Source organism: Panthera onca, chromosome B2 (assembly GCF_046562875.1).
Source record: "Panthera onca isolate mPanOnc1 chromosome B2, mPanOnc1 haplotype 2, whole genome shotgun sequence".
Lineage (NCBI taxonomy): Eukaryota > Metazoa > Chordata > Mammalia > Carnivora > Felidae > Panthera > Panthera onca.
In genome coordinates, this window is record NC_138343.1 from 131,585,879 (window position 1) to 131,610,360 (window position 24,482).

The following is a 24,482-nucleotide window of genomic DNA, read 5'->3' on the forward strand; positions in this document are numbered from 1 at the left end:
GAAATACAAAATAGCACATATACATAGAATTTTCCTAAACTTAACATAAAAATGTTAGTGCTTCATAATTTTTCTAATTAATTTCATACTTAATATTACCCACTAAGATGATGCTTTTTTCCATTTCAAATCCCTTTTTACTGTCTCTCAATTGATTGAGGTTTCATACTAACCAGAGATTTTATGGATTTTGAGAGCTGCAGACCACCAGGAGAAATTTCCTCACAATTCAAAATGTCATTCCCAAATTTCTAGAATCTCTGTGCCAGTAGGCACCACATATGGGTTGGTTTCATAACCTGAACTCCCCAAGTTACTCCCTTACTCTATTTTCTTATATTTTCCTTCAGCTTTATTATCTGGTCAAGGTGGACGGAAGTCTACAAACCAAATCTAGGTGACTTTGGCACCTGATTAGATTCAACTAATCTATTCACTGACTCTGTTATGAATTTCCTGGCATATTTATTCAATCTGCCAGAGCCAAAAACAAAGATATGTGAATGACATTTTATCATACAAGAAAGAAATGTCCCTTGTCCAGCTTTGCTGTGCAGTCAGAGTTCTCAGGTCAATATGAGTGCTAGCCCTTTTTCGGCGAGCCCTTGAGAGCGACCCCCGATCACGAGTGCCTTTCCCTGGAACACTACCTCTGTAGCAACATGCCAGAGTTGCCCATTCTTGGCTCCTGGCCAAGTGGAAGCCGCTCAGAGCCTCACAACAAATATGTCTGTGCTACCCTCTAGCGTCAGCTTCAGGTAAATCAGAGATGCTTAGCTTGTGAATTAGGAACTTTCACTAAACATTCGCAAAGAAAAAAAGAAGTTCAGGAAGACTGTATACATGAAATTTAATTTTATCGTTGACAAACACTTAAAGTAAAATATATGTGCTATAACAATGTCTTTTTATTGTGCCTATAAACTTCGAGGTATGACAATGGCGATTCAAGGTCTTATTAGTAATTACTTGAAATTCTGTACCCTTGAGTAGCTAGTAAGAGTGCCACAGTTATAAACTCAAGTGCTCAAGACTCACAATTTCTTACTCGGAGCCCTATTTCACTGATACATTACTCTGATGCTGAGTTAAATCAAGTCTAAATGTAAAATTCCTTTGTTCTGATCATCAACATTTAAAGATGACCACCATAATTTTAAAATAGTGTTCTAGAAAATTTTTACAGCAGTGCGTTGACTGATAGAGATACTTCTTCAGAGTACAGAAAGCAAGTCAAGGTTTTTAATATGAAATAAAAATTTGTTATTGGATGTAAATGGATGAGATGATGAAATGAACAAAATCAGAAATTTCTCTTGACTAAACTGCTGTTATTTAATATACAATGCAATGGCATTAAGCCATGAAAGAGAAGGGAATCTTACCATTTATGACAACATGGATGGACCTTGAGGGCATTATGCTAAGTGAAATAAGGCAGTCAGAGAAAGTTGAATACCATATGATCTCACTTAACATGTGGAATCTAAAAATTCAAAAACAAAAACAAACACCCAAGATACAGAGAACAGATTGGTGGTTGCCAGAGATAAGGGGTGGCTGGCATGGGTAAAGGGGGGGGGGTCAAAATGTACAAAGTTCCAGTTATAAAATAAGTAAGTCATGAGATGTAATGTACAGCATGATGACTATAGTTAACAATATGTGTTGCATATTTGAAAGCTGCTAAGAGAGTAAATCTTAAGAGTTCTCATTACAAGAAAAAAATGATAACTATGTATGGTGATGGTTGTTAACTAGACATGTGATCATTTTACAATACATATTAATGTAAAATCATCATGTCGTACACCTGAAACTAATATAATGTTATACAGCAATTATGCCTCAATAAAAAGTGCAGTTATAACTTTAAGCAAGACATTAAGGTAACAGAGGTTGTTTTTTTTTCTTTTATTAGTCATTTTGTACAATATTTTATCAAGAAAGGGGTACCTCCAGGATCTGGTTTATCTTCCCTTACTGAAAATGATGAAACCATCACCTTTAGCCAGCCAGACTTAATTCAGTTGACAGGAACAGTATCTCAGGTAACTATGTTACTCTTATTATTGGCCCAATTCTTAATTATAAATGTTTTTTTCTTAAATTGTGAAATATGTTATACACCAAACAATGTATGGCATGCATCTGAACAGAATAAAGAATACCATGAAAATAAGCTTTTTACATATCTATCATCTAGATTAGAAAATGCCATACTCATAGCAGTCCCCTGCGTGTCTCTTCCAGGTTGCATCTCCTCTCTGCCATTGTCATTAACCAACCTCATACTCTTCTAATTTTTCCAATTATGTATACGTTTATAAACAATATAACCTTAGTTTCATTGCTATATAATTTTATCTGAATGGATTCATATTAATTCTTCTGGGACTCCTTTCACTTAACATCAATTCTGAGATTTGTCTCTTGCTGCGTGTCACAGTTCATTCAATTCATTTCACTGGTTGAAGGTATTTAATGGATAACCAACCTACTGTGTTTTTTTTTTTATCTTTCACATTGTTGATGGTTATATTCACTGCTTCATGTTTCTTTTTTTTAATTTTTTAAGTGTTTTTATTTATTTTTGAGACAAAGAGAGACAGAGCATGAATGGGGGAGGGTCAGAGAGAGAGGGAGACACAGAATCTGAAGCAGGCTCCAGGCTCTGAGCTGTCAGCACAGGGCCCAACGTGGGGCTCAAACTCATGGAGTGTGAGATCATGACCTGAACTGAAGTCGGACGCTCAACCGACTGAGCCACCCAGGCGCCCCGCTTCATGTTTCTTACTATTGTAAGCAGTAATACCATGACTATTCTTTGCTGTCCCTGTATGCATGTGTAAGAGTTTCCTTAGTTCCAGGGTTTGTAATCTTTTCCGGACAATGGGTCCCTTTGCCAATTTTTTAAAAACTTTAACACACAATGACAACTAATCTGTGTCTGCGTATTAGTTGATTATTGACGATAGGGAATAGTGGAAAGCAAAATAGCTGTGTGTGTTAGCACTGTGAGGACACACAACTTTGCTGTCTGGGGGTGGAATGACTGCTAAGTATAGTTGCCTGCTAAGTATAGTATGATTGGGCAGCTACAGGTCATGAGAGTATCCATAGAGAGTAAGATGTAGCCACTTGAAACCTGACAATGGGCCTCATAACTGTGTAATTTCAGAGTACTGATCAACACATGTGACATTTTAGGATATTTGCAATTCTTTTTTTTTTTTTTTTTTTGATATTTGCAATTCTAATGATACGTAGGGTACTGTGATTTCTTTTGTGTGTAAAGTCACAATTATTGTTAACAACATTGTGGCTACTCACCTGCATTGATAAATTGATAATGGAGGAAAATGCTGAACTTGGGTTAAAGATGAATTTTTTCAACCATCCATGTTCACGGATTCCTGAAATCTTAACAATGAGTCCCAAAGGACACTAGGCTAGGAATCCCTGCTCCAGGATGTGAATCTGGCAGTATAATTGTTGGGTCATAGGGCATTTACCCATTTAACATCACAACAAAATGCCCCAAAATTTTCCAATACAGGTGTATCAATATCCACTCCTGTCAGCCCTGGATAAGAATTTTCTTCACACCACATCCTGGCCAACACTTACAGTGTCTGATATTTCAACTTCTGCCAGTGTGGTGGCTGTAAAAAGGTAGTTGTTGTTTAAAAGGTAATATATTAACATGTTAAAAAATAAAAATATAAGGCATACATTAAGAAGTCTTGTTTCCATTCATGTGCTTCTCCATTTTCACTGCTCTGCCCTCTGTAGGACACTTTTGGTGTTTCTTTGTGCAAATGCAAAGAAACACACAATAATCCATCACCTCCCCTTTTTCTATTCAAAATTTAACAAACAAAAAAGTTTTTACTGAATATGTACAGGCGAAAATTTCATATCTATACCTAAAGAGTGTCTTTATTCTTAAAATTGCATAATATTTCATTATGTGAATGAATCACAGTTCATTTCTACCAACCTCTATAGATGGCATAAGATACCTTGTGGGGCAGGCCATTGCATAGAGGTAAACAAATTTTTTTAGTATTAGTTGAAAAGCAGACTAACAAATGAGAAATCTTGTAAAGAGAATGAATAGATTTTTCACACTTTTAAAGTTTTTCTATAAGTTTTAATCTATTCCATGCAGTATTTTTAAAAAGTCAAAAAATACCCAAAACATAAAAATAGCCAACCTGTTTTACTCCTCCTCATTCCTTAGTCTTTCTCTCCAGAGTCAATCACTTTTATTTTATTTGTGTTTCTTCTGGTGTTTATCTCTGCATTTCTTTTTTAAAACTAGTTTTCTTTCTTTCTTTCTTTCTTTCTTTCTTTCTTTCTTTCTTTCTTTCTTATTTTTTGAGAGACAGAGAGAGAGAGAGACAGAGAGAGAGAGCATGCATCAGGGGAGGGCCAGAGGGAGAGGGAGGGATACAATCTTAAGCAGACTCCATGCTCAGTGCAGAGCCCTACCCAGGGCTCTATCCCACAACTTAGAGATCATGACCTGAGCCAAAATTGAATTGGCCTCTCAGTGGACTGAGCCACCCAGATGCTCCTGTATCTCTACATTTCTAAATAGTAGGCCTTATGAAGGCAGAGACGATGATTTTATAATACACTGTTTTTCTTTCAGCACTAGTGAAAATTCCTAGCACATGGCAGACACCATTATGTGTTTATTGAATGATGGGATTTTGTTATTTCTTTATCTATCAAGTTAGATATTATCCCTTGTTGTGGAAGATAAGGATACAGTACTGTCTTCACTCACCATCACACACCTCTGCTTTCTTCTCTCTTCCAGGTTTTTTTTTTTTTTTTTTTTTTTTAATTCCAGAAGTCTTTATTGAATTGATATTCTAGTTAGTTAAGGATTATTACTGTGGAGGCAAATACAAAAACATTTCTTACATAGATTTTTGTACAAGCTAATTATGGTGTTTTTTCATTTGGTTACTTTTTTTTGTTTTCAAGTTTGTGTGTTTGTTTGTTTAGGGAGAGAGAGAATGAGTGTGCAGGAGCAGGGGAGGGACAGAGAGAGAGGGACAGAGAGAGAGAATCCCAACCAGCCTCTACACTGTCAACATGGAGCCTGATGTGGGCCTGAGCCCATGAACCATACGATTATGTCCTGAGCCAAATCAAGAGTCAGACACTTAACCGACTGAGCCACCCAGGCACCCCATCATTTGGTTACTTTTCTATGACACATTAGTAAACCTTCCCAAATAATGAATGAAAGAAAGAAAAGAGAGAAAATACAGGAAGGAGGGAAGGAAGGAAGGAAGGAAGGAAGGAAGGAAGAAAGGAAGGAAGGAAAGAAAAGAAAGAAAGAAAGAAAGAAAGAAAGAAAGAAAGAAAGAAAGGGAGAGAGCAAGGAGGGAGGAAGAAAGGAAGGAAAAGAAAATCCCTCTAAAGACTATTTGGCACACAAACACATTAGGTTTTCTTTAAGTGCCAGTTATGTTCCTGGAGACACCTCCCCACCCCAGAATCCTTTGCTTTCTTCCTACAGTTCAAATGAATGGAACCTTACACCCGTCATCTTGAGACTTCCTTTTGTCTCTCTGTGATGGATTTCTTGTTTTCTGGAAACTATGTTTCTAGGTTAAAACCTGATTTTGGTGAATTGCATTTTCCAAAACTTCTGGGAAAAGATTTATGAGAATTGGAAATTATGAGAATTGATATGCTTGCAGTTATCTATAATCCACCCCCCACCTGATTTATATTTTGGTGGGATATAGATTTTAGTTTAGAAATCATTCCTTTAGAATTTTGAAGTTCTTCCTTAATCCCTTTCCTTAATCCCTTGTATTCTAACTTTAAGCATTGGTTTTCTTTTTCTTTTTCTTTTTAACTTAACCGAATGTCCCCTCCCCCCGCCCACACACGCAAAGAAGAATAGTTAACTATGTTAACTGTGTGAGGGGATGAATTTGTAAATTATGTTGATCTTAGTAGCATTCTAAAATGTATTTACAGAAATATAAGCATTGTCCTTAAGAATACACATGACACTGGGATTCTTGATCATTTGTATGTGACTCTGCCATCTCAAAGACCATCTTTTCATTCTTGGAATAATTAAACTTTGCAGTGATTGGCCTTGGTATGAGTCTTTTTCATGAACTGTGCTGGGTACTCCATGAACCCATTCAACCTGGATAATTTCTCCTAATAGTGTTTCCTGGAGGATTTATTCAGTCTGGATGATTTTTCTTAATACTGTTTCTTGGAGAGTTCCTTCTTCTCAACACAATGTTAAGTACATTCACATTGCTACGCGACCGATCTTCAGATCTTACTTCATATTACAAAACTAAAACTCTATACCCATTAAACAATTTCTCATTCCCCCTTCTCTTGGTCCCTTAGAACCACCATCGTACTTTGTCTCTATGAATTTGACTACTCTAGGTGCCTTATATAAGGGGGGATCATACAGTATTTATATGCTTGTGACTGGCTTATGTCATTTAGTATAATGTTCCCACAGTCCTTCCCATGTTGTAGCATGTGTCATTCATATGTGTGTGTATATATATATATGGGATAGTATATAATATGATGGAATAGTATATATACATATATATGTATATCGCATTGTTTATTCATTAAGCCAACAATGGACACTGGGTGAATGATGCTGATATGACCATAGGTATACAAATATCTCCTTGAGACACTGCTTTCAATTCTGTTGGGTTTTTATCCAAACGAGGACTTGTTGAGTCACATATTAAATCAACTTTTATTTTTCAGGAGCTGCAATACTGTTTTTCATTTTTTTTTTTTTTTTTAAATTTTTTTTTTTCAACGTTTTTTATTTATTTTTGGGACAGAGAGAGACAGAGCATGAATGGGGGAGGGGCAGAGAGAGAGGGAGACACAGAATCGGAAACAGGCTCCAGGCTCCGAGCCATCAGCCCAGAGCCCGACGCGGGGCTCGAACTCACGGACCGTGAGATCGTGACCTGGCTGAAGTCGGACGCTTAACCGACTGCGCCACCCAGGCGCCCCTGCAATACTGTTTTTCATTTTATATTCTCACTAGGAGTGCACAAGACTTCCAGTTTCCTCACGTCCTCACCAACACCCATGCCTGTTTATTTATTTATTTTTTATAACAGTAGCTATCATAATGGGTATGAGGTTGAATCTCATTATACTTTTGATTTGCATTTCCCTAATGATTAGTGATGTTGAGTATCTTTTCATGTGCTTGTTGGTCATTTGTTTATCTTATTTGGGTAAATATCTACTTAAGTCCCTTGCCCATTTTTATTTATTTATTTATTTATTTATTTATTTTAACGTTTATTTATTTTTGAGACAGAGAGAGACACAGCATGAATGGGGGAGGGGCAGAGAGAGAGGGAGACACAGAATTGGAAGCAAGCTCCAGGCTCTGAGCCATTAGCCCAGAGCCCAACACGGGGCTCGAACTGGCGGACCGCAAGATCGTGACCTGAGCTGAAGTCGGACGCTTAACCGACTGAGCCACCCAGGCGCCCCCCGTTGCCCATTTTTAAATTAATTCGTTTGTTTTCTGTTGTTCTTTACATAAGTTCTTTATATATTCTTGATGCTACCCTTTTCTCGGATGCATCATTTGCAGAATTTTTCTCCCATTCTGTAGGTTGCACTGTATTGATTATGTCCTTTGATGGATAGAATTTTTTTATTTTAATGTATGTATTTTTACATTTGTTATTATTGTGTAGTATCACAACCAAGAAATCACTGCAAAATCCAATGTCATGAAGCTTTCCCCCTAGGTCTTCTTCTAAAAGATTTATAGCTTTAATCTCTTTGTCTTTTGTGTCGACTTTGTCATCCAAACTTTCTGTTGAATTTATTCTACTTTCTTATTTTCAGTTTCTAAGAGCTCTCATTCTTGATTGTGTTTTTTTTTTAATTTTTTAAACATTTATTTATTTTTGAGAGACAGAGCACAAGTGGGGAGTGGCAGAGAGAAAGAAGGAGACAGAATCCGAAGCAGGCTCCAGGCTCTGAGCCCGACGTGGGGCTTGAACTCACAAACCGTGAGATCATGACCTGAGCTGAAGTTGGAAGCTCAACCAACTGAGCCACCCAGGCTCCCCTCTTGATTGTATTTTTGGAGACATTTCTTATTTGATAGATGGATATTCTCTTATCTGTCTAATATTACCAATTTCAAAAATATATCCTATATAGTTGTTTCTGTTTTCTCTTAATCTTTCCACCCACACCCTTTAGTTTCTTTCTTTGATATAAGACTCCTTCCTTAATTGTCTGGTGATACTCTGCTGCATATACGTATCTAAAGAATTTATGACATTAAAGAGCTGCTGATTGGAAGTGGCTTTACAGAATGGCTAGAGCTTGTCAGCTGGTAGGGTAATTAATTTAGGATAATTGGGGGTAAATGAGGTTCATTTGGGACTGGGATTAGCTCCAAATGTAGATCTTGGGGTTTTCCCCTGGCTCTGGTCAGTTTCTCCAGTTTAGAGTCCTCTAATCTCCCTCCTGGGGTGGACTGGGTCAAAGGCGTTGGTATACACTGATCCATAAGTGTTATTGAACCAAGCAGCACAGAGGAGCTGAGAGTTCAAAGTTCAGCATGTGGACTTTCACTTAATTCCTCTCCTCTTTGTATAGTAGCTTCTCCTGTTTCCCACGGTACCTGTGAACCCAGATTCGGAGATTTCTCATTTAATTTTTCCACATGAAGCCATTTCCAGAGTTCTGTTGAGGCAGAAGAAAGCTAGATGCTAACGTTGAAAGGATTTAGGGCAAAGTGGGGATTTGTTCTGTTCCTTAAATAGACATTTAACCCTTTCCTGTGTTTTGATATGAGCCCATATCTCATTCTCTCTGTCTCAGATGCCTGCTAATTGTTTCAGGGGCCCTAAGGCATGGATGGGCTTGCTTCTTGGATAAGGATAAGGATAAGGATAAAGATATTATTGTTTTAATTTAACTTTTATTATAAGGTTCGATTATTTAAGAAACTCACATATTCTTTGTTTTAATGTCACAAACTTAAACCCTCAGCCAATTATTTAATTAAATTCACATCTTTGAATTCTAAGGTTGAAAACAAAGTTTCTGCTTTGCCATGTTTTAGTAACTATTGCAGAAATATGTTTCTTTAATATTTAAAGACAGTATTAACTCTTTTAAAAGCATTGGTGCTTTAGATAACTAACATGTTTTGTTGAATTTAAAAATGGTTTCTTAATGTGTTCCTTTCAATTCACAGGGAAACATTACTTCGCAAGTTATACCTGGAAAAGGTAAATTCATAAACTTCTCATGACTTTGAAAAATATCAAAGCACAAAGGGATCTCTGTTTCTTGACAGCTCTTAACTTCCCCTTTTCCTGGCTCTCATCAGCCTGTCTCCAGTGTCTCCTCTGATGTGTTGAGTTTAATCTACTCTGGGCTAGAAAACCCTGATAATCTCACTGGTTAAATTCACACTTGAAGTCAAAATAAAAGATGATCTGATTAAGGGCCCACAAGTACAGTTCATGTGTTTTAATGCAGGCATGTGATGATCAAAGTGCTGAAACCATTGCCAATTCCTCAGTTCCTAAATGAAGACTTGGCCAATCCTCACATCCAAAAAAGCATTATGTGGCATGTGCATATGTAACATTTTGAGTCAAGAAGTCTATAAGAACTTTGTGACATTACTTGATAGACATAAAACAAGATACAGAAATGACAGACTGTGAGGTGCCATTAAGTGGCTCACTGAAGCACGTTTATTGCAATGGCTTTCTCAGGTTGTCCTTTCTTCTGTTGCGTGAGTCTTATAGGAACATGTCTGCCTATAGTAGATTTTAAATACACTAGCTAATTTTAAACAAACTAGCTAATAACTGTATAATCTGTGAAACTGTTGTAACTTTATAATCTGTGAAAAATGTGCATACGACTTTATGAAAGTGATTTCAAAAGTTCTTAACACTCTGCTATGTGTATGAGTTAGGATTAGACTCCCGAGTGTATGAAAATGTGTCTCTGCATGAACATCCCCAAATCTGAGGCTTGCTGTAAATGATTGTCTCAGGAAATGGGTTTTTTTCTTTCAAAAATAGGCTTCAATATGAAACTCCCTCTATAACTTTCCATACCTCAATAACTTAATATTTAACAACATAGGTGCAATTGACATGTTTGTCTTCTGCTATGCACAGAAGAGCTAACAGAACTTGGATTAAATGACACAGCTCATCAAGGTGAAGGACTTAGTTTGGAAAGAGATTTAGTCAGCCAGATGACAGCAACACAGGAAAAATCACAGGAGGACCTCCCAACAATAAATAATAGCGTTTCTAAAGAAATATGGTTAGATTTTGAAGACTTCTGTGTATGCTTTCAGTAAGTATGAACTTTTTGTGTGTATTAAATGTGGTGGATATATAAGCCATTAATTTTTAGCTATCATTTAAAGGGATTAAACCAATATTACTCTGGCATTGATATAATAGCAAGAGAAACTGTTAGAAAGAAAGATCGATGAGTTGACTATCCACATAGAACATCAATAGCCGAAACTCAGGCCAGTTTCAGGCCATCATCAGAGACTTACTTATTGATTAAGATGAAGACTGTTTATTCACTAAGAGAGATCATTTGTGTCCCTTTAAGACAACTAATTCAATACAGTTGTTATGATTTTTTTCCCAGCTTTATTGACGTATAATTGGTAAATAAAATTTTAAGATATTTAAAATGTACATGGTGATGAATTGATATAAATACACATTGTGAAAGACTCTTCCCATTGAGTTAACACATCCAACACCTCACACATTTACCAATTTGGGGGGACAGGGTGGGAACATTGAAGTTCTACTCTCTTAGCAAATTTCAGTAACACAATCCAGTATTATCAAGTTTAGTCACCCTATGGGATGCCTGCGTGGCTCAGTCGGTTAAGCGTCTGACTTGGTTTTGGCTCAGGTCATGATCTCACAGTTTTGTGAAATTGAGCCTAGTATCGGGCTCTGTGCAGGCAGTATAGAGCCTGCTTGGGATTCCCTCTCTCCCCTTCTCTGTTTCCCTTTCCCACTTGCGCTGTCTCTGTCTTTCTCAAAATAAAGAAATAGAAGCTTAAGGTTTTTGTTCTTTTTTTTTTTTTTTTTTTTTTTAAGTTTAGTCACCATGTTATACATTAGATCCTCGGACCTTATTCATCTTATAAGTGAATGTTTGTATCCATTTACCAACCTCTTTCTATTTTCTACACCCACCCCTGTAATTATTTGATCCTACGATCCTAATGTGTTGGACTAGTCTGTTGCATATGATGGCAGTAACCTGTTATAAATAATGTTTTCCAGGAATATATATATTTTTCACAAACCAAGTTCATATTGCCTTAACTTTCAAAAAACAGAATTCAAGGTAAATATATTATTATCTCCTTTCCTTCTCATATGTAAGTTTGTGATTAAATCATGCTAGTGAGAAACACCTTCAAATCTATCAAGCATTTCTAAAATTATATTAACAAAATCAATTCTTAGAGTCTTCTACTAATCTCTTATGCAGACAATAAGCAAAATTCTGCTGCTCATATATCCAAGTATGAGTCATCTGATTATGTTCAGTCCTGAGCTGTGTTATTATGTGAATTCACATTGAAAGTGCTTGATTTGTGAATAAATGAATCACAAATAAATTAGCTATATTTGATTTAAATTGTTTATTGAAATACATACTATTCCTAAAACAAAAGCACATTTTTACTATCATTTCTGCTGTTTTTGCCCATGTTCTTCCCTCTACCTGGAGTTCATTCTCCATCTTTATTGCCTTCATCAGGCTAATGCTAGAAGTCTTTCAGAACAGCATGAATGTCCTTGACCCTGTGAGACCTCCTTCCCTGGCCACAGAGTCTAAGTCAAGTACCCTGACTGCATGCACTCTGTGTAGCCTATGCTTACCGTTCTCCATCCCAACTGCCTCATTGTTTTTCTCTGTGGCCCTCCACCTACCCACCCATTTGATGTCAACATCTTAAGGAGAAAGACTCTGTCCTTTTGTTTACTATTATAATATTGGTCCTAGCATGAGGTAGGAACTCAACAAAAAAAAAAATATTGAATGAATTAATTAACAAATCTCACATGGAGTGGAATTTTGGGGAAAACTATGAAGCATATTCTGGGAAATTAAATTTAACTGAAACTCTTATGTTGCTTGTATGGGGCCGTTCAAGCCCCCTGCAATAATGCCACATCTCCAGGAGCGGTACACACAGTTGGGGGAAGAAATAAGTCTCGGAGATGGCTTTTCTCATTGCATTTGTACTAGATGAGAATTCCAGCAGAGAAAACCTTTTTTAGCATTTTTCAGGAGGTGCTTTGCAGCTGGTTGTCTGCTCTGAAAGCAAGAATCAAGTCTGTGGTGGTGCCTGTGGGGGAAGGTCGTGGGAGAACTGGTCAACCTAGCTCTGGAGTTTTTCTATGAAAATACCCAGAGGAATGCTTTGACTTTATGAAAATAACATAACTGCTAATTGGGAATAAGTGGCCCCAGAGATGTGAGAATAACATACAGTTTACAGGCACTTCGCTGTATCTCCACATTCACTGTTGGCAATAATAAAATGAAAGTCATTGATAGGTGCCTACTCTGTTGCCGGCCCTGAACTAGGTTTTTTATTGCATTAGCTCCCCATAGCAAACCCTATGAAAGGACTATTATTATCATCATTTTTCAGGTAAGGAAACTGAGGCAGGTTAAGGCTGAGTAAATTGCCCAAGACCACCACACTGGTAAGTGGCACAAGCATCATGAGAATAAGGTTTGCCTGATGTGAAGCCTGGGACTTTGTCACGAGTACGCCTCTCTCGCGAAGTACACCGGGTTGGTAGCCTGGAGCCAGACTGCCTGGCTTCGAATCCAGGTTTCATTGGAGTGGGACCCTGACTAAGTTAAGTCCACTTTGCCTCAGTTTTCTTTCCTCTAAAATGATTGCAGTAAGAGCCCATTATCCTAGCATTGGGAAAATAATTGAGAGGATGTATGTAAAACACTTAGAAGAATGCCTACTAAAGGCAAGTATAAGCAACGTTGCTGTCACTCCTGTCACTAAAGGCACTTTGGTTACGAGTTTTTGTTATACACCACCCTCCTAGGACACATGTGTATCTGTGCAGTAAAATGGCCAACTGATTTTACAAACTGGTGGTAAATATAGATTTTTTTCTCCCTTCCCAAGTCCCAGCTGGGCAAAATAAGATGATAGCAGTTCCGACGAGTCCCTTTATTCCCCCGATTTGTTTTTTACATCAATGATATGAAAAAAACAACAGCTTTTTCTTGGAGGGCATTGGAATTCAAACTTAACAGCCATTAGGATGGCATGGGAGGATGGATTGGTTGTGGGCTCAGGCCGGGCATTCCTGATTTTAGTGGCCATAGGTGATTTTAGTGGCTGAGCCTGAGGCCTCTCCCAGCACATTCCATGGATGTCCCATCAGTGTTCAGTGTGTAGGTGGGATAGGTGCTCCCAAGGTGCCCGGTGCTGACACCAGTGCAGAGTTCCTCTGGGTGGCCTCCATGCCCATCCTGTCCCCAAATTCGCAGGCCCTCAAAAATGACAGCAAATGAGCTCTTTGCAGGAACTCTTCCTCTGGCACGCACACTGGGCTGGCAAATCCAAGCTTCTTTCATGATTTTGGATAGTGAATATTTGAAACAACTGTCTTTATCGCCAACATGTCGCAGCTAAAAGGAAACAAACAAAATAGATGTCAAATGCTTACTATTGAAAGATACTGAGGGAAACGATCTTTTAAAACCTAGTTACACTGTATCAAGCGTTTCCAGAAATGCTTGTCATTCGATTGAGTAACAAGCCTGCAGTTTTTACAGTATCACTAGAGATTTTTCTTTCATATTTTAATTGTTTTTATATTGTAAAATACTATGAAAGCTTTTAATGTATAATAACATTAAGTTAACTTAACACACTTACCATATGCCATCAATCAAAATTATGTGGAAGCACCAAGAATTTGAGAGGCAACAGAAGTGCTACAGTCTCAAAGACCAACCTTGGAGTTGATACATAGATAGACCTACTTTTGAACTTCAGCTCTGAACTTGCAAGCTCTGTGATGTTTGGAAAGTTACTTACTCTCTTTGTGTTTCAGTTTCTTCATCCATGATTATGGATATTAATAGTGCCCCTATAGGATGGCTTGAGATCATGTGCATGTAACCCTTCCGGGGCTGTCCTTTAAGGGAAGTTCTGGTTTTACTCAGTACTCTCTTGCATCGTCAAAGCGAAAATCCAGTCTGGTTCATTAGTGTGCGTTGGCTATATTTCTAGAGATCTTGTAAACAAAAGGAAGAAAGGGTTTATATCACATGCCATCCTATAAAATACCTTGATACATCCCCATTAGACATTTCCATTCTTTGCCACAGTTACTTTGTGTCCTGTCTATTTATCAGAGATCTGTATTTTCTGAGTATTGCCCAGCCTCAAGCCCAGTCTCCTCCATTTGTTATTTCTGAAACAAGCATATCCCTTTTCTTCACTCGTGGAGAAGAGCTTTGACTCTCTCTGATAGGGAGCCAAACTCACACAGGTCCTGTAGACCCAGCTTCTATAGACTATTGCCAGCATTTACTCAGTGTGATTTTCTTCCTATCATTAAAGCTGTAAAGTACTTACTGTGGTGTCTAGAGCACAGTAGGTTCTCTATAAATGTTAGGTAGAATTATTAGAAGTGTGAAATACGGCATTAGTTGACTAATATTAAATTCAATGATTTGTCTGATTTCTCACAGTTCTCAGATGAACGCGTGTCCTACTATCTGTTTGTGGATAGTCTGAAACCCATTGAACTGCTGGTTTGCTTTTCTGCACTGGTACGATGGGGAGAATCTGGAGGTAAGAGGGCTTTGAGAAAATTATAGTCTTAAATCCCAGCTCACTTTCATTCAGTCCAGGGGAAATACAAGATTTTGGGGCTCTGGATGAAGGAAACTATTTCCTCTCCGGAGTCTGTAAGAGAGTCACCCTCACACCGCCTCCTAGGATGGTCTTCCTCCTCAGACGTCATGGGTTATGCTCACTCTTACCACCTGCTCCTCTCCTTGTTGCGGTCGCATGTTCACCTCTTCAGCATGACTAGCCACTCTGTTTTTCTTTCCACCTTTGCATGTCACCATTCTTGAGTCTTTCAAGATCTGTTGAAAAACATGCACTCTTCCTTTGATTTGACAATTCTGAAGATCTTTTCCTCCGTCCCACCCTGGCCTTTGTTTTCATGATTACACTTTAGAACTTACCTGCCAGTAACTATATCGTCTCAAGCATCCCCATTTCAAGCTCTGACTACACACCCTGACTCTCCAGTCCACTTTCTCTAGCACCCTTGCTTCTACAATCCTTTGACTCCACTGGGACTGCCATCCGTTGACCCTCCCACTTTTCCCTATTCATCTGTCTCCTCGTGTCCTTATTTCTCTCATCCCCCAGTTTCCATGGCCTGTTGTTGTAATTGTAGCCTTGGACATAACCTCAGTGTGATTGCTCATCTTTACCCCCTCAGCTTACTGTCTTGGCAAAATCCCAATACTGGTTGAATTCAGCCAATGAGCTCTGTATCTTACATGTGGTGCATCAGAGCACTGATGAATGTGCACCGATTGGATGTGACTGGAGAAAAAATAACCCTATCAGCTAGCCCCACTTTCAACTGAGGGCCACAAATTTCAAAATGGCCCCCTAAACACTGCCAACGCTTCCCTGGTTCATGCATTCCTCACTCTCATCCTCCTGGACGACTGTCTCAAACCTTCAGATCTTCTAACAGCTGCTCTCATCCTTGTGTATTTTCAGCTGATGACCTTGCTGCTATTTTCACTGGAGAGAGAGAAAAAATCAGGAATGACCCACTTCATCTTTCCCATAATGAGTTCTCCCCAGTTCTAGTCACCTTCCCTCCTGCTCATGGATGGACTGTTCTTGCTTCTGTCTGAAGCCAGCTCTTTGCACATGTGCATATATGCACAAAACATCATTCTTCAATTCTTTGTCCTGTTTGTTAAAGTTAAATCTGTTTATTTCAAAACAGATTAAGAAACAGCATCCCCCACCCCCATCAATCTCATTACCTATGAGGTTTTTAAAAATATTTATTTATTTACTTTTGAGAGAAAGAGAGAGAGAGGAGAGGAGGGGCAGAGAGAGGGGGGAGGAGAAAATCCCAAGCAGGCCCCACATGGGGTTCAATCTCACGAACTGTGAGATCATGACCTGAGCATAAATCAAGAGTTGGACGCTTAACCAACTGAGCCACCCAGGTGCCCCAACTATGGTTTGTTTTTAATCATACCTGTAGTTTTATTTTCAAGATAAATTTGGCTAAGCTGATCACACTTTCCATTTTAAGGAAAATATGCATAATTGAAAGTTTTCCTGATTTTGATGAGTAAAATTCAAAATACTACCTCCTATCTCAAATGAATAAATGTTTTTACTGGATTACCAAGATCAATCCTACTAATTCTATGTAATCCATGAAAAGCTATGGCTTTTATAGAAAAATAAAAGCCTAAACAGCAAAACCAAAGCATCTCTAATTCAAATTTATAATACCTGGCACTATGGAGGTTCAATAAAAATTTGCTGAATGCTGGATATTAAATGTCCTGCCAACTTTGATGGCAGGCCTATGATTTTCTACCCAGGTATACCCAGCGGTTAGAACAGGGTCTAGTGTGTATCAGTGGGCAATAAATACTTGTTGAATATTTCCAAACTTCATTGGTATAAGCTAAGTATATCTATTAAGTAAGAGCTCCTAAGCCATACCATGTCCTAAAACATTGAAATTCTATGTGTGTAGAGGTGTTTCAAGTCATGTTGTTCTCTTATATCCTCAGTTTGAGTATTATCAGGAAATAGGGTAAGAATATAGGGTAATATAAGTTCTGGAGATGTAATATACAGTAGGGTGACTATAGTTAATGATATTATATTATATATTTGAAAGTTGCTAAGAGAGAATCTTAAAGGTTCTCATTACAAGAAAAAAAACTGTAATTGTGTGGGGTAATGGATGTTAACTAAATTTTCATGATAACCATTTCACAATATATACATGTATCAAATCATTATGCTGTACATCTAAAACTAATACAATGTTGTGTGTCAAGTTTGTTTCAGTTAATTAAATTAAATGAAATTAAATTTTTTAATTTAAGAAGTGTTTTGGCCTTAGCTACCCATGAAGAATGCCTGATATTCTTTATTCATTTTCAGAGGAACGCTAAATGCTAAAATTAAATTTTTGTTACTGATTTGCTATTTCTACACACAATTAAAGCTAAGAATCCAAAGTAAAAACATAAGCAATAGGATATTTAGACTTCGCTTGACCCCTATCTTAGGAGAACCTCTTAATTTCCCAGATATGTTTCCTCCACCTTTAAAATTGCACCCAGAGGGATATTGTGATTTCTGCCACAGATCATAAGGTAATCAAAGTGATGGGGATGATTCTGAGGAGGAAAATGGGACAGAGAGGAAAACCTGAATCCCACTTCATATTATTTCCAGTAATTATCTCCCCAGAGTAATTTCTCTGGGTTTTATGAATATTTTCAGAACACCTCTAATTCCTGATATTGTTAGTGTCATTACTAGGGTCGTGAAGTGAAGGCCAGCTATACTCTCACAGTCAAATTTTCGTATTTTTCCCTTCCTTAGCTTTAACAAAAGACAGCCCCCACGTAGGGCCTGGACTGCTTACAGCGGAATCCCTTTCCTGGAAATCTCTGAGGCCACGAGATCTTGTTTTGACGATTCATACGTATGCCACCAAGGCTGCGGTGGTCCGGCTGCCTGTTGGGTATGGAGTAACTTCATTTTTCCCACATGAAGAACTTTTTGAAGCCTTGTAAGCTACTGGCTACCTGATAATTAAACAATATGGGATATAGGATATGGTTTCTGAAAGTGATTTCGTATGAAACAGATCTATCATTATGATTCTTGCGAAAAATAACTCCACGAGCAAATATATTAAAGAAATGCTGTTCACCGAATCTCCATTTGGAAGACCCATAATTGTCAAAGATTAACAATTTCTTTAGTAAAGAATAGGGTTTAAATCAGCATTTCTTAAAATCAATGTATCAAACAATCCTTTTTGTTTTCTTCAGAATCTTACATGCCTTGGCAAGAACCATGATTTTATTTAAAAACAGACTTTTTTCCCTATCAGTCTATAGTTTTACCTTGTGTTTAATATTACCTATAGCTTTATTTTTAATTAAAATAAACTTGGCTCGGCAGATTATATTTTCCATTTTAAATAAAATATGCATAATCGAAAAGTTTTCTTGATTTTGATGAATAAAATTCAAAATATTACCTCATATTTCAGACGAAATGAATATTTGTACTGTATTTCCTAAGATCAATCATGTTAATTCTATGTGATCAATGAAAAGTGATGGCCCTTATGAAAAAAAGCAAAGCCTAAACAGCAAAATCAAATGCTAAAATAATGTATGGCAAGCATCCAATCTTCTCAGGAAATAATAAATTTTTTTTAATTTAATTTTATTTTTTTAACGTTTATTTATTTTTGAGACAGAGAGAGACAGAGCATGAACGGGGGAGGGTCAGAGAGAGGGAGACACAGAATCTGAAACAGGCTCCAGGCTCTGAGCTGTCAGCACAGAGCCCGACGCGGGGCTGGAACTCACGGACCGCGAGGTCATGACCTGAGCCGAAGTCGGCAGCTTAACCGACTGAGCCACCCAGGTGCCCCAGGAAATAATAAATTTTAAAACTTCAACATTTCTCACATCCTACCCTGAAAACCCTGGCATAGAGAGGTTCTCCCAGAAGTCATTACTCTGAGTGCTAATCCATTAAGACAACCAAGAACAGGAAATTAATAAAGAACCTCCTTATATATATCTGGGTGTTTCCCTGCAGGGCCTAAACTATCAACATGTATGTTTTGAACACGCTCTAAGTGCTCAACAATGGGAGGAATGAGTGTCCCTGCTCTCGGTGACACCGCAACCCTGGTAGGAAAGACACAAACAACACACATAAAATTATGCATCTGTGGGAAAGTGACTATGAAATCTACAAAGCCCTATACCACTGTGAATTATTCTTGTTAGTGAAAAATCAGGAGTCCTTTGCACTGGGACTGCAGCGTATGGGAGTTTCCTCCAGCATGTCCAAGTTCCTCATTTAGCGTAACTATGTTTTATGTGACTAATGAAACATAGATTCCATGATCTCTGATGATTCTTTCAGAGTGAATATCCAAAAGTCTTTATCCCACCAGAGTTAAAGAATTCTACTCTCAGTAATGTCTGACTTCATTTGAGCACAAGCTGTCATCAAACAGCCAGCAGAGTCAAGGACTACAACGGGAACCCCTGGGTCATCATATATTGTCTATTCTCTTTAGGAGACATATGCTTCTCTTCACCGCATACTCTTCCGTGGGGCATTCCATACACATCTGCAGCATGGTGACTTTTGTCATTGGGGACGAAGATGCCGTGCTACCCAACTTTGAGCCGGTAAACTTTAAGCACTTGTGATTTTTTTGGTGCCTTATTTTCAAAGAGTTTGAACTAAATCATAGGCCTATTTTTTGTAATTCAACTTACCCATGTTTTACCTTTTAAAACTGTTAAGTATATTCTGCAAGAAATTCTCCAAAATGACACGTACAATAAATAGCCTACACTCTGCAGGAATGCAAAATAATTTTAGTTTTTCTCCGACAACTGCATTCACTTCTGCTCTGTGGAATCCCCTTTCACCTCTATTAACATCACAGGTAGATCCCATAGCATACTGGTCCTTTGGAATGTATAGAGGATCACTACAGTCCTTTCCATTACAGCTTGAAATTCTGGTATCATTGACTCCTTTTACCCCTTCCTCAGCCTAAGAGATTTGGAGCATTTGTCTCTGGGATTCAGGGAAAGAGGATCCACGGAGAGTCCTGTCACTCTTGTCCATCTCCTCTTTTCTTGGCCTCTTCTTAGTTTCTCTTACACCGCTGTTCTGACGGTGTCTGAAAGAAGAAACGAGGTAAATGCAACTGGCCACTCCCCTGAGGTTCTGTCTCAGTTTTAGATGTCCTCTAAAAGGCATCCCATTTAGATATGTGGGCCTCTGCTTTGGGGGGACCAATTTGCATGGGGCATTCTCACTGCATAATTCAGTTTTACACCATCCCCCCATCCCATCTCCATGTAGCACAGCCTCTTATTAGGGAGGCGAGATCCTCTCAGCCAGTCGATAACTCTCTTGGCGAAGGTAGCATCAAGATGATTCAGAAGCAGCTCTTTTGTGCTAATGTTGCTGTGGCCCAGACAGGCTCAGTCACGGATTCTTGCCTTTCTAGGCAGAGATTGTGCAGGATTCCCCTGACGGCCTCCTCTCTGCTGTGCTGTCTCTCTCCAGTCCTCTCCCTCCTGTGCAGTAGAAGAAAGATCAGCAAGCCCACCTTATAAGTACATGTCTTTTATTCCCTTAATTACGTTTATCCTGCTTTTTTAAATTATTTTTTTCATCTTTGTTTTCTTTTCTTAAAAAACAATTCTGCTTTAGGTAGTATGGATTATCCAGTCTGTTTTTTTTTGTTTTTTTTTTTTTTCTTTAGGTGACTGGACTTCGTAGGTGTCTAGTTATTTTGATCTGTGAACTCATCTTTCCCTGGGGTTATAAATTCCTCCATCTTATAAAACCTACTGGGGCTTAAAGTCAGGCCCTATTATTCTTCAGTTCGAATGAGGAAGCAAGAAGCGATAGACCAGTCCAAGAGCAGAAAGATTCAAGCTGCTCAGAGCCGTATGTGATCACTCCCAGTGCTGCCTCTTGACCAGACAACTTTTCTGGTCCTGGCTTCACCTGAGGGGGAAATACCATTGAGAAGAGGCTTTCTGTAGGCTTTGGGAAGTTGGGGAGAAGGTAATAGGATAGTAAATGCGTTAAGGGGGCGAGTGGGTTGTGTCTGTCTTCATCAGTTCGCCCCACGCAGCGAATTGGTACTGTCCAGGTATAGCTGCGGGCCCATTCCTCAAAACTTCTGCAGAGAACCAAGGGGCATGATGGCAGCATGGTACTCCCTAGGAAAGGGGGCAAAAGTAGACCTCACAAGTTTTTGTTCCCACTTCACCCACTCCGTGCTGTCTCAAAGCACCCTCTACTCTGGGCAGCTCCTCCTCTACCCACCAACTACCCACCACATACCAATCAAGATAATCTGCAAATGCCTTAGGTTTCTCTTTCTCTCTCTCTCTCTCCCCCCCATTCCCCACTCTTTGGTTTTGACCTACAGTTTTGCAATTTGACATCCAATTCCTTTTTTTTTTTTTTTCACCAGCCTTATTGAGGCAAAACAGTCAAGCAAAATTGTAAGTTATATAAACTCTACATGCTGGTGATTTTGTATACATAAATATTGTGAAAGGATCCCCATCATCTAGTTAATTAACACAACCATCACCTCACCTCATGTACTTATTATTATTTTTTTTTTTTGTGACAACATTCAAGTTCTATTAACTAATATCAATTCTGCAATATGGTGCTATCAACTATAGTCACTATGGTTTACATTTAGATAGATCTTCAGACCTTGTTCATATTATAGTTGAAGGTGTGTACCCTTTTGCTAATCTCTCCTAGCTTACCCCCTTATCTTTTTAATCTTCATCACTATCTCCCTGAACTCTTCTCTGCCCATTGGTTCTCCAATCCCACACAATTTTGTCGAACTAATTCCTAGACACCTTCAGAACTAAATATGGGTATTAATACCATGGAGAAATGTCCCCTGGCTCCCAATGTGAGGTAGGTGTTATTCCTATGTGTTCCCACTACAGCAGGAATCATATCCCTTGTTTTATATCTTTGAGATCACAGCCCCTAGCAAAATGCCTTGAGCAAGTAAGCCCTTCACAAATAACTGTTGAATCAACCATAGAGAAGAGGTTTAATATATTAACAGAAACTAAATTTTTGTAAGCTTAATTACACTTAAGTAAAAAAACAAAAACAAAAACAAAAGCAAAAAGTGAGGCTGTCTGCTTTGCTTTCCCTTCACAGGAGAGCTACCGATTCACAGAGCAGTCTCTAATAATTTTGAAAGCTGTTGGAAATGTGATTGCTAGTTTCAAAGATAAGGCTAAACTTCCTGTGGCTCTGAAGGATTTACAAACAGCTCACTACCCTATTCCCCTCCACAATAAAGAACTAACAGCACAACACTTCAGGGTAAGTATGTTCAAGTTATGATGTTCCTAGAAGGATACTTTCTGTTTGAAAAAGATATATCTTATATTAGGTGATCCTCCAAATTTAGCCTTTAAAAAGATTTACATGTATTTCAAAGAGGAAGAGAGAGAACTTGCAAGTTTTCTAAAGTGGTGTCTAAGAAAAAGGGAGGGAAAGAGTGTCTTTCTTTATTTTCCATAGAGAGAATTAAGCCTGCTTTTGTTATTTGTATTTGCCCTTACAGTACCTTGTATTCTATCTGGGCAACTCTACTTGGGACACAACACTCCCAATGGAGAACTGCTCACCTGGGGCATGGGTAACCTACAAGACATACCTGCTGTGATTTACTCTTGAACCAGTATGATTGCCTCCCTTCAGTGAACTCTGTCATCCACTCTTGAAGGTGATGGCTCTAAATGGCTTAAAGTGGTATCCACAAGCTCTGAAAATAAGCAAATGATTAAATCATCATATGACAAGAAACCTATGGTCTCCACTGCTACAATCAGCCCTAAGGCTGTAGTTGGTATGCAACATCTCTCTCCTCTACCACTCATTCTAGATTTCCCATTCTTCCAGCCAAAGCGTCAGCTGTTCTAGTTGCCTGGTAGGTAACCTAGACCTTCAATCCTGGTGGGTACAGGACCTTGATTGCCTTACTCTTTTCAGGCTGTGACTAATCATTCACTGTGGAAGCACCAAGATGTATCACGACAGGGATGCCTGGGTGGCTCAGTCAGTTAAAGCGGCCAACTTCGTCTCAGGTCGTGATCTCACGGTTCATGAGTTCTAGCCCTGCATCAGGCTCTGTGCTGACAGCTCAGAGCCTGGAGCCTGCTTGGGATTCTGTGTCTCCCTCTCTCTCTGCCCCGCCCCAGCTCGTACTCCATCTCTCAAAAATGAGTACACATTAAAAAATTAAAAAAAAAAAGTATCAAGACAAATTCAGACATAATTCTTCCTGTCCTCATTATGCAGCAGAAACCCTAGTACTTCATGACAATCTGGGTAAATTCTTCCTCCACCCCATTATATTAGTTCCTTTTCCCCTATTTGTATATCAGGATGAGGAGCACAAAGCAAGAAAGCGTGTATCATAATTTAGGTTTATTGCAAATCATACCATGTTCCCTGATGGAAACATTCCCTGCCATCCATCCCTCGGAATTAGGTTCTCCAATTTAGCAAACTACCTGTTGGGACAGAGAACATTAATAATTGCAAATGGGCCACTGGAAATAATGGTGAGAGAGGCCAATCCTACTTCCAATTTTGAATCCCAGGCCTGCATATGTTAGCTTTTACAGATATAGCACTATGTTAGTCTTTGGTCCTGCTCATCTATACCATGCCCTGGAGGATACTGTGTCAGTTCTGCAAGGTATCATCTCCAGGCTGGCTTCTTAGCTGAGGCTTTTATATGCCATTCCACTTTACCAGGAATCTTATCCACTCTTCCTATGGTATATATTAGGGCATTGAGTCCCAGACATTTCTCAGTGGTTAACTCTTCTCTGTAAAATGCGACCCTTGGTCCAAGGGGATGTTAGGCTGGATCCAATGCTTGTAAATCAGATTTTCTGTAATTTCCCTTGGTTAATGGTGCTGACAGAGGCACCAAGGAAAGACAAAGCAAACTCATCATTGAAGTAGGTGTCAATTCTAGTAAGGACAATCACTACCCTTGACAGAAGCCCACTGGAATAAACTTGCCACCAAGTGGCTGACTGGAATCCCCAGAGGATGATACCACATTAAAGTTTCTGCTACCAGCAGGTTAGACAGCTAAGCATGGGTGAAAAAGAGCTCAAACTATTGGAACCATTCATAGTTCCTATCCCTGCCATCAATATTACTCATTAATGAGCCTGTTGTTGCTAGGTCAGATCTGATATGTAAGGAAACTTTGTGCATGCATCGTTTACACATCTTGATAATGAAACATTTTTATATTTTTTAAAAAAACGTTTCTTTTTTTTTTCTTTTTAATGTTTATTCATTTTTGAGAGACAGAGCACGAGTGGAGGAGGGGCAGAGAGAGAGGGAGACACAGATTCCGAAGCAGGCTCCAGGCTCTGAGCTGTCAGCACAGAGCCCGACACGGGGCTTGAACTCATGAACCATGAGATCATGATATTACATAGTTAATGTGACATTGTTT

At 38.7% G+C, this 24,482-nt stretch overlaps 1 protein-coding gene across 6 annotated transcripts in view; it reads left to right on the forward strand.

Moving 5' to 3' along the window:
- ADGB (androglobin) overlaps positions 1-24,482 on the forward strand; it is a 167,656-nt gene that overhangs the window by 80,800 nt on the left and 62,374 nt on the right. For all 6 annotated transcript variants that reach the window (XM_060616851.3, XM_060616854.3, XM_060616855.3 and 3 more), the window contains 8 exons: positions 1,922-2,051; positions 9,278-9,311; positions 10,221-10,404; positions 11,370-11,433; positions 14,836-14,938; positions 17,765-17,906; positions 19,494-19,608; positions 22,151-22,318. In XM_060616851.3, the coding sequence (XP_060472834.2) occupies positions 1,922-2,051; positions 9,278-9,311; positions 10,221-10,404; positions 11,370-11,433; positions 14,836-14,938; positions 17,765-17,906; positions 19,494-19,608; positions 22,151-22,318 (940 nt within the window). The remainder of the gene's footprint in view (positions 1-1,921; positions 2,052-9,277; positions 9,312-10,220; positions 10,405-11,369; positions 11,434-14,835; positions 14,939-17,764; positions 17,907-19,493; positions 19,609-22,150; positions 22,319-24,482) is intronic.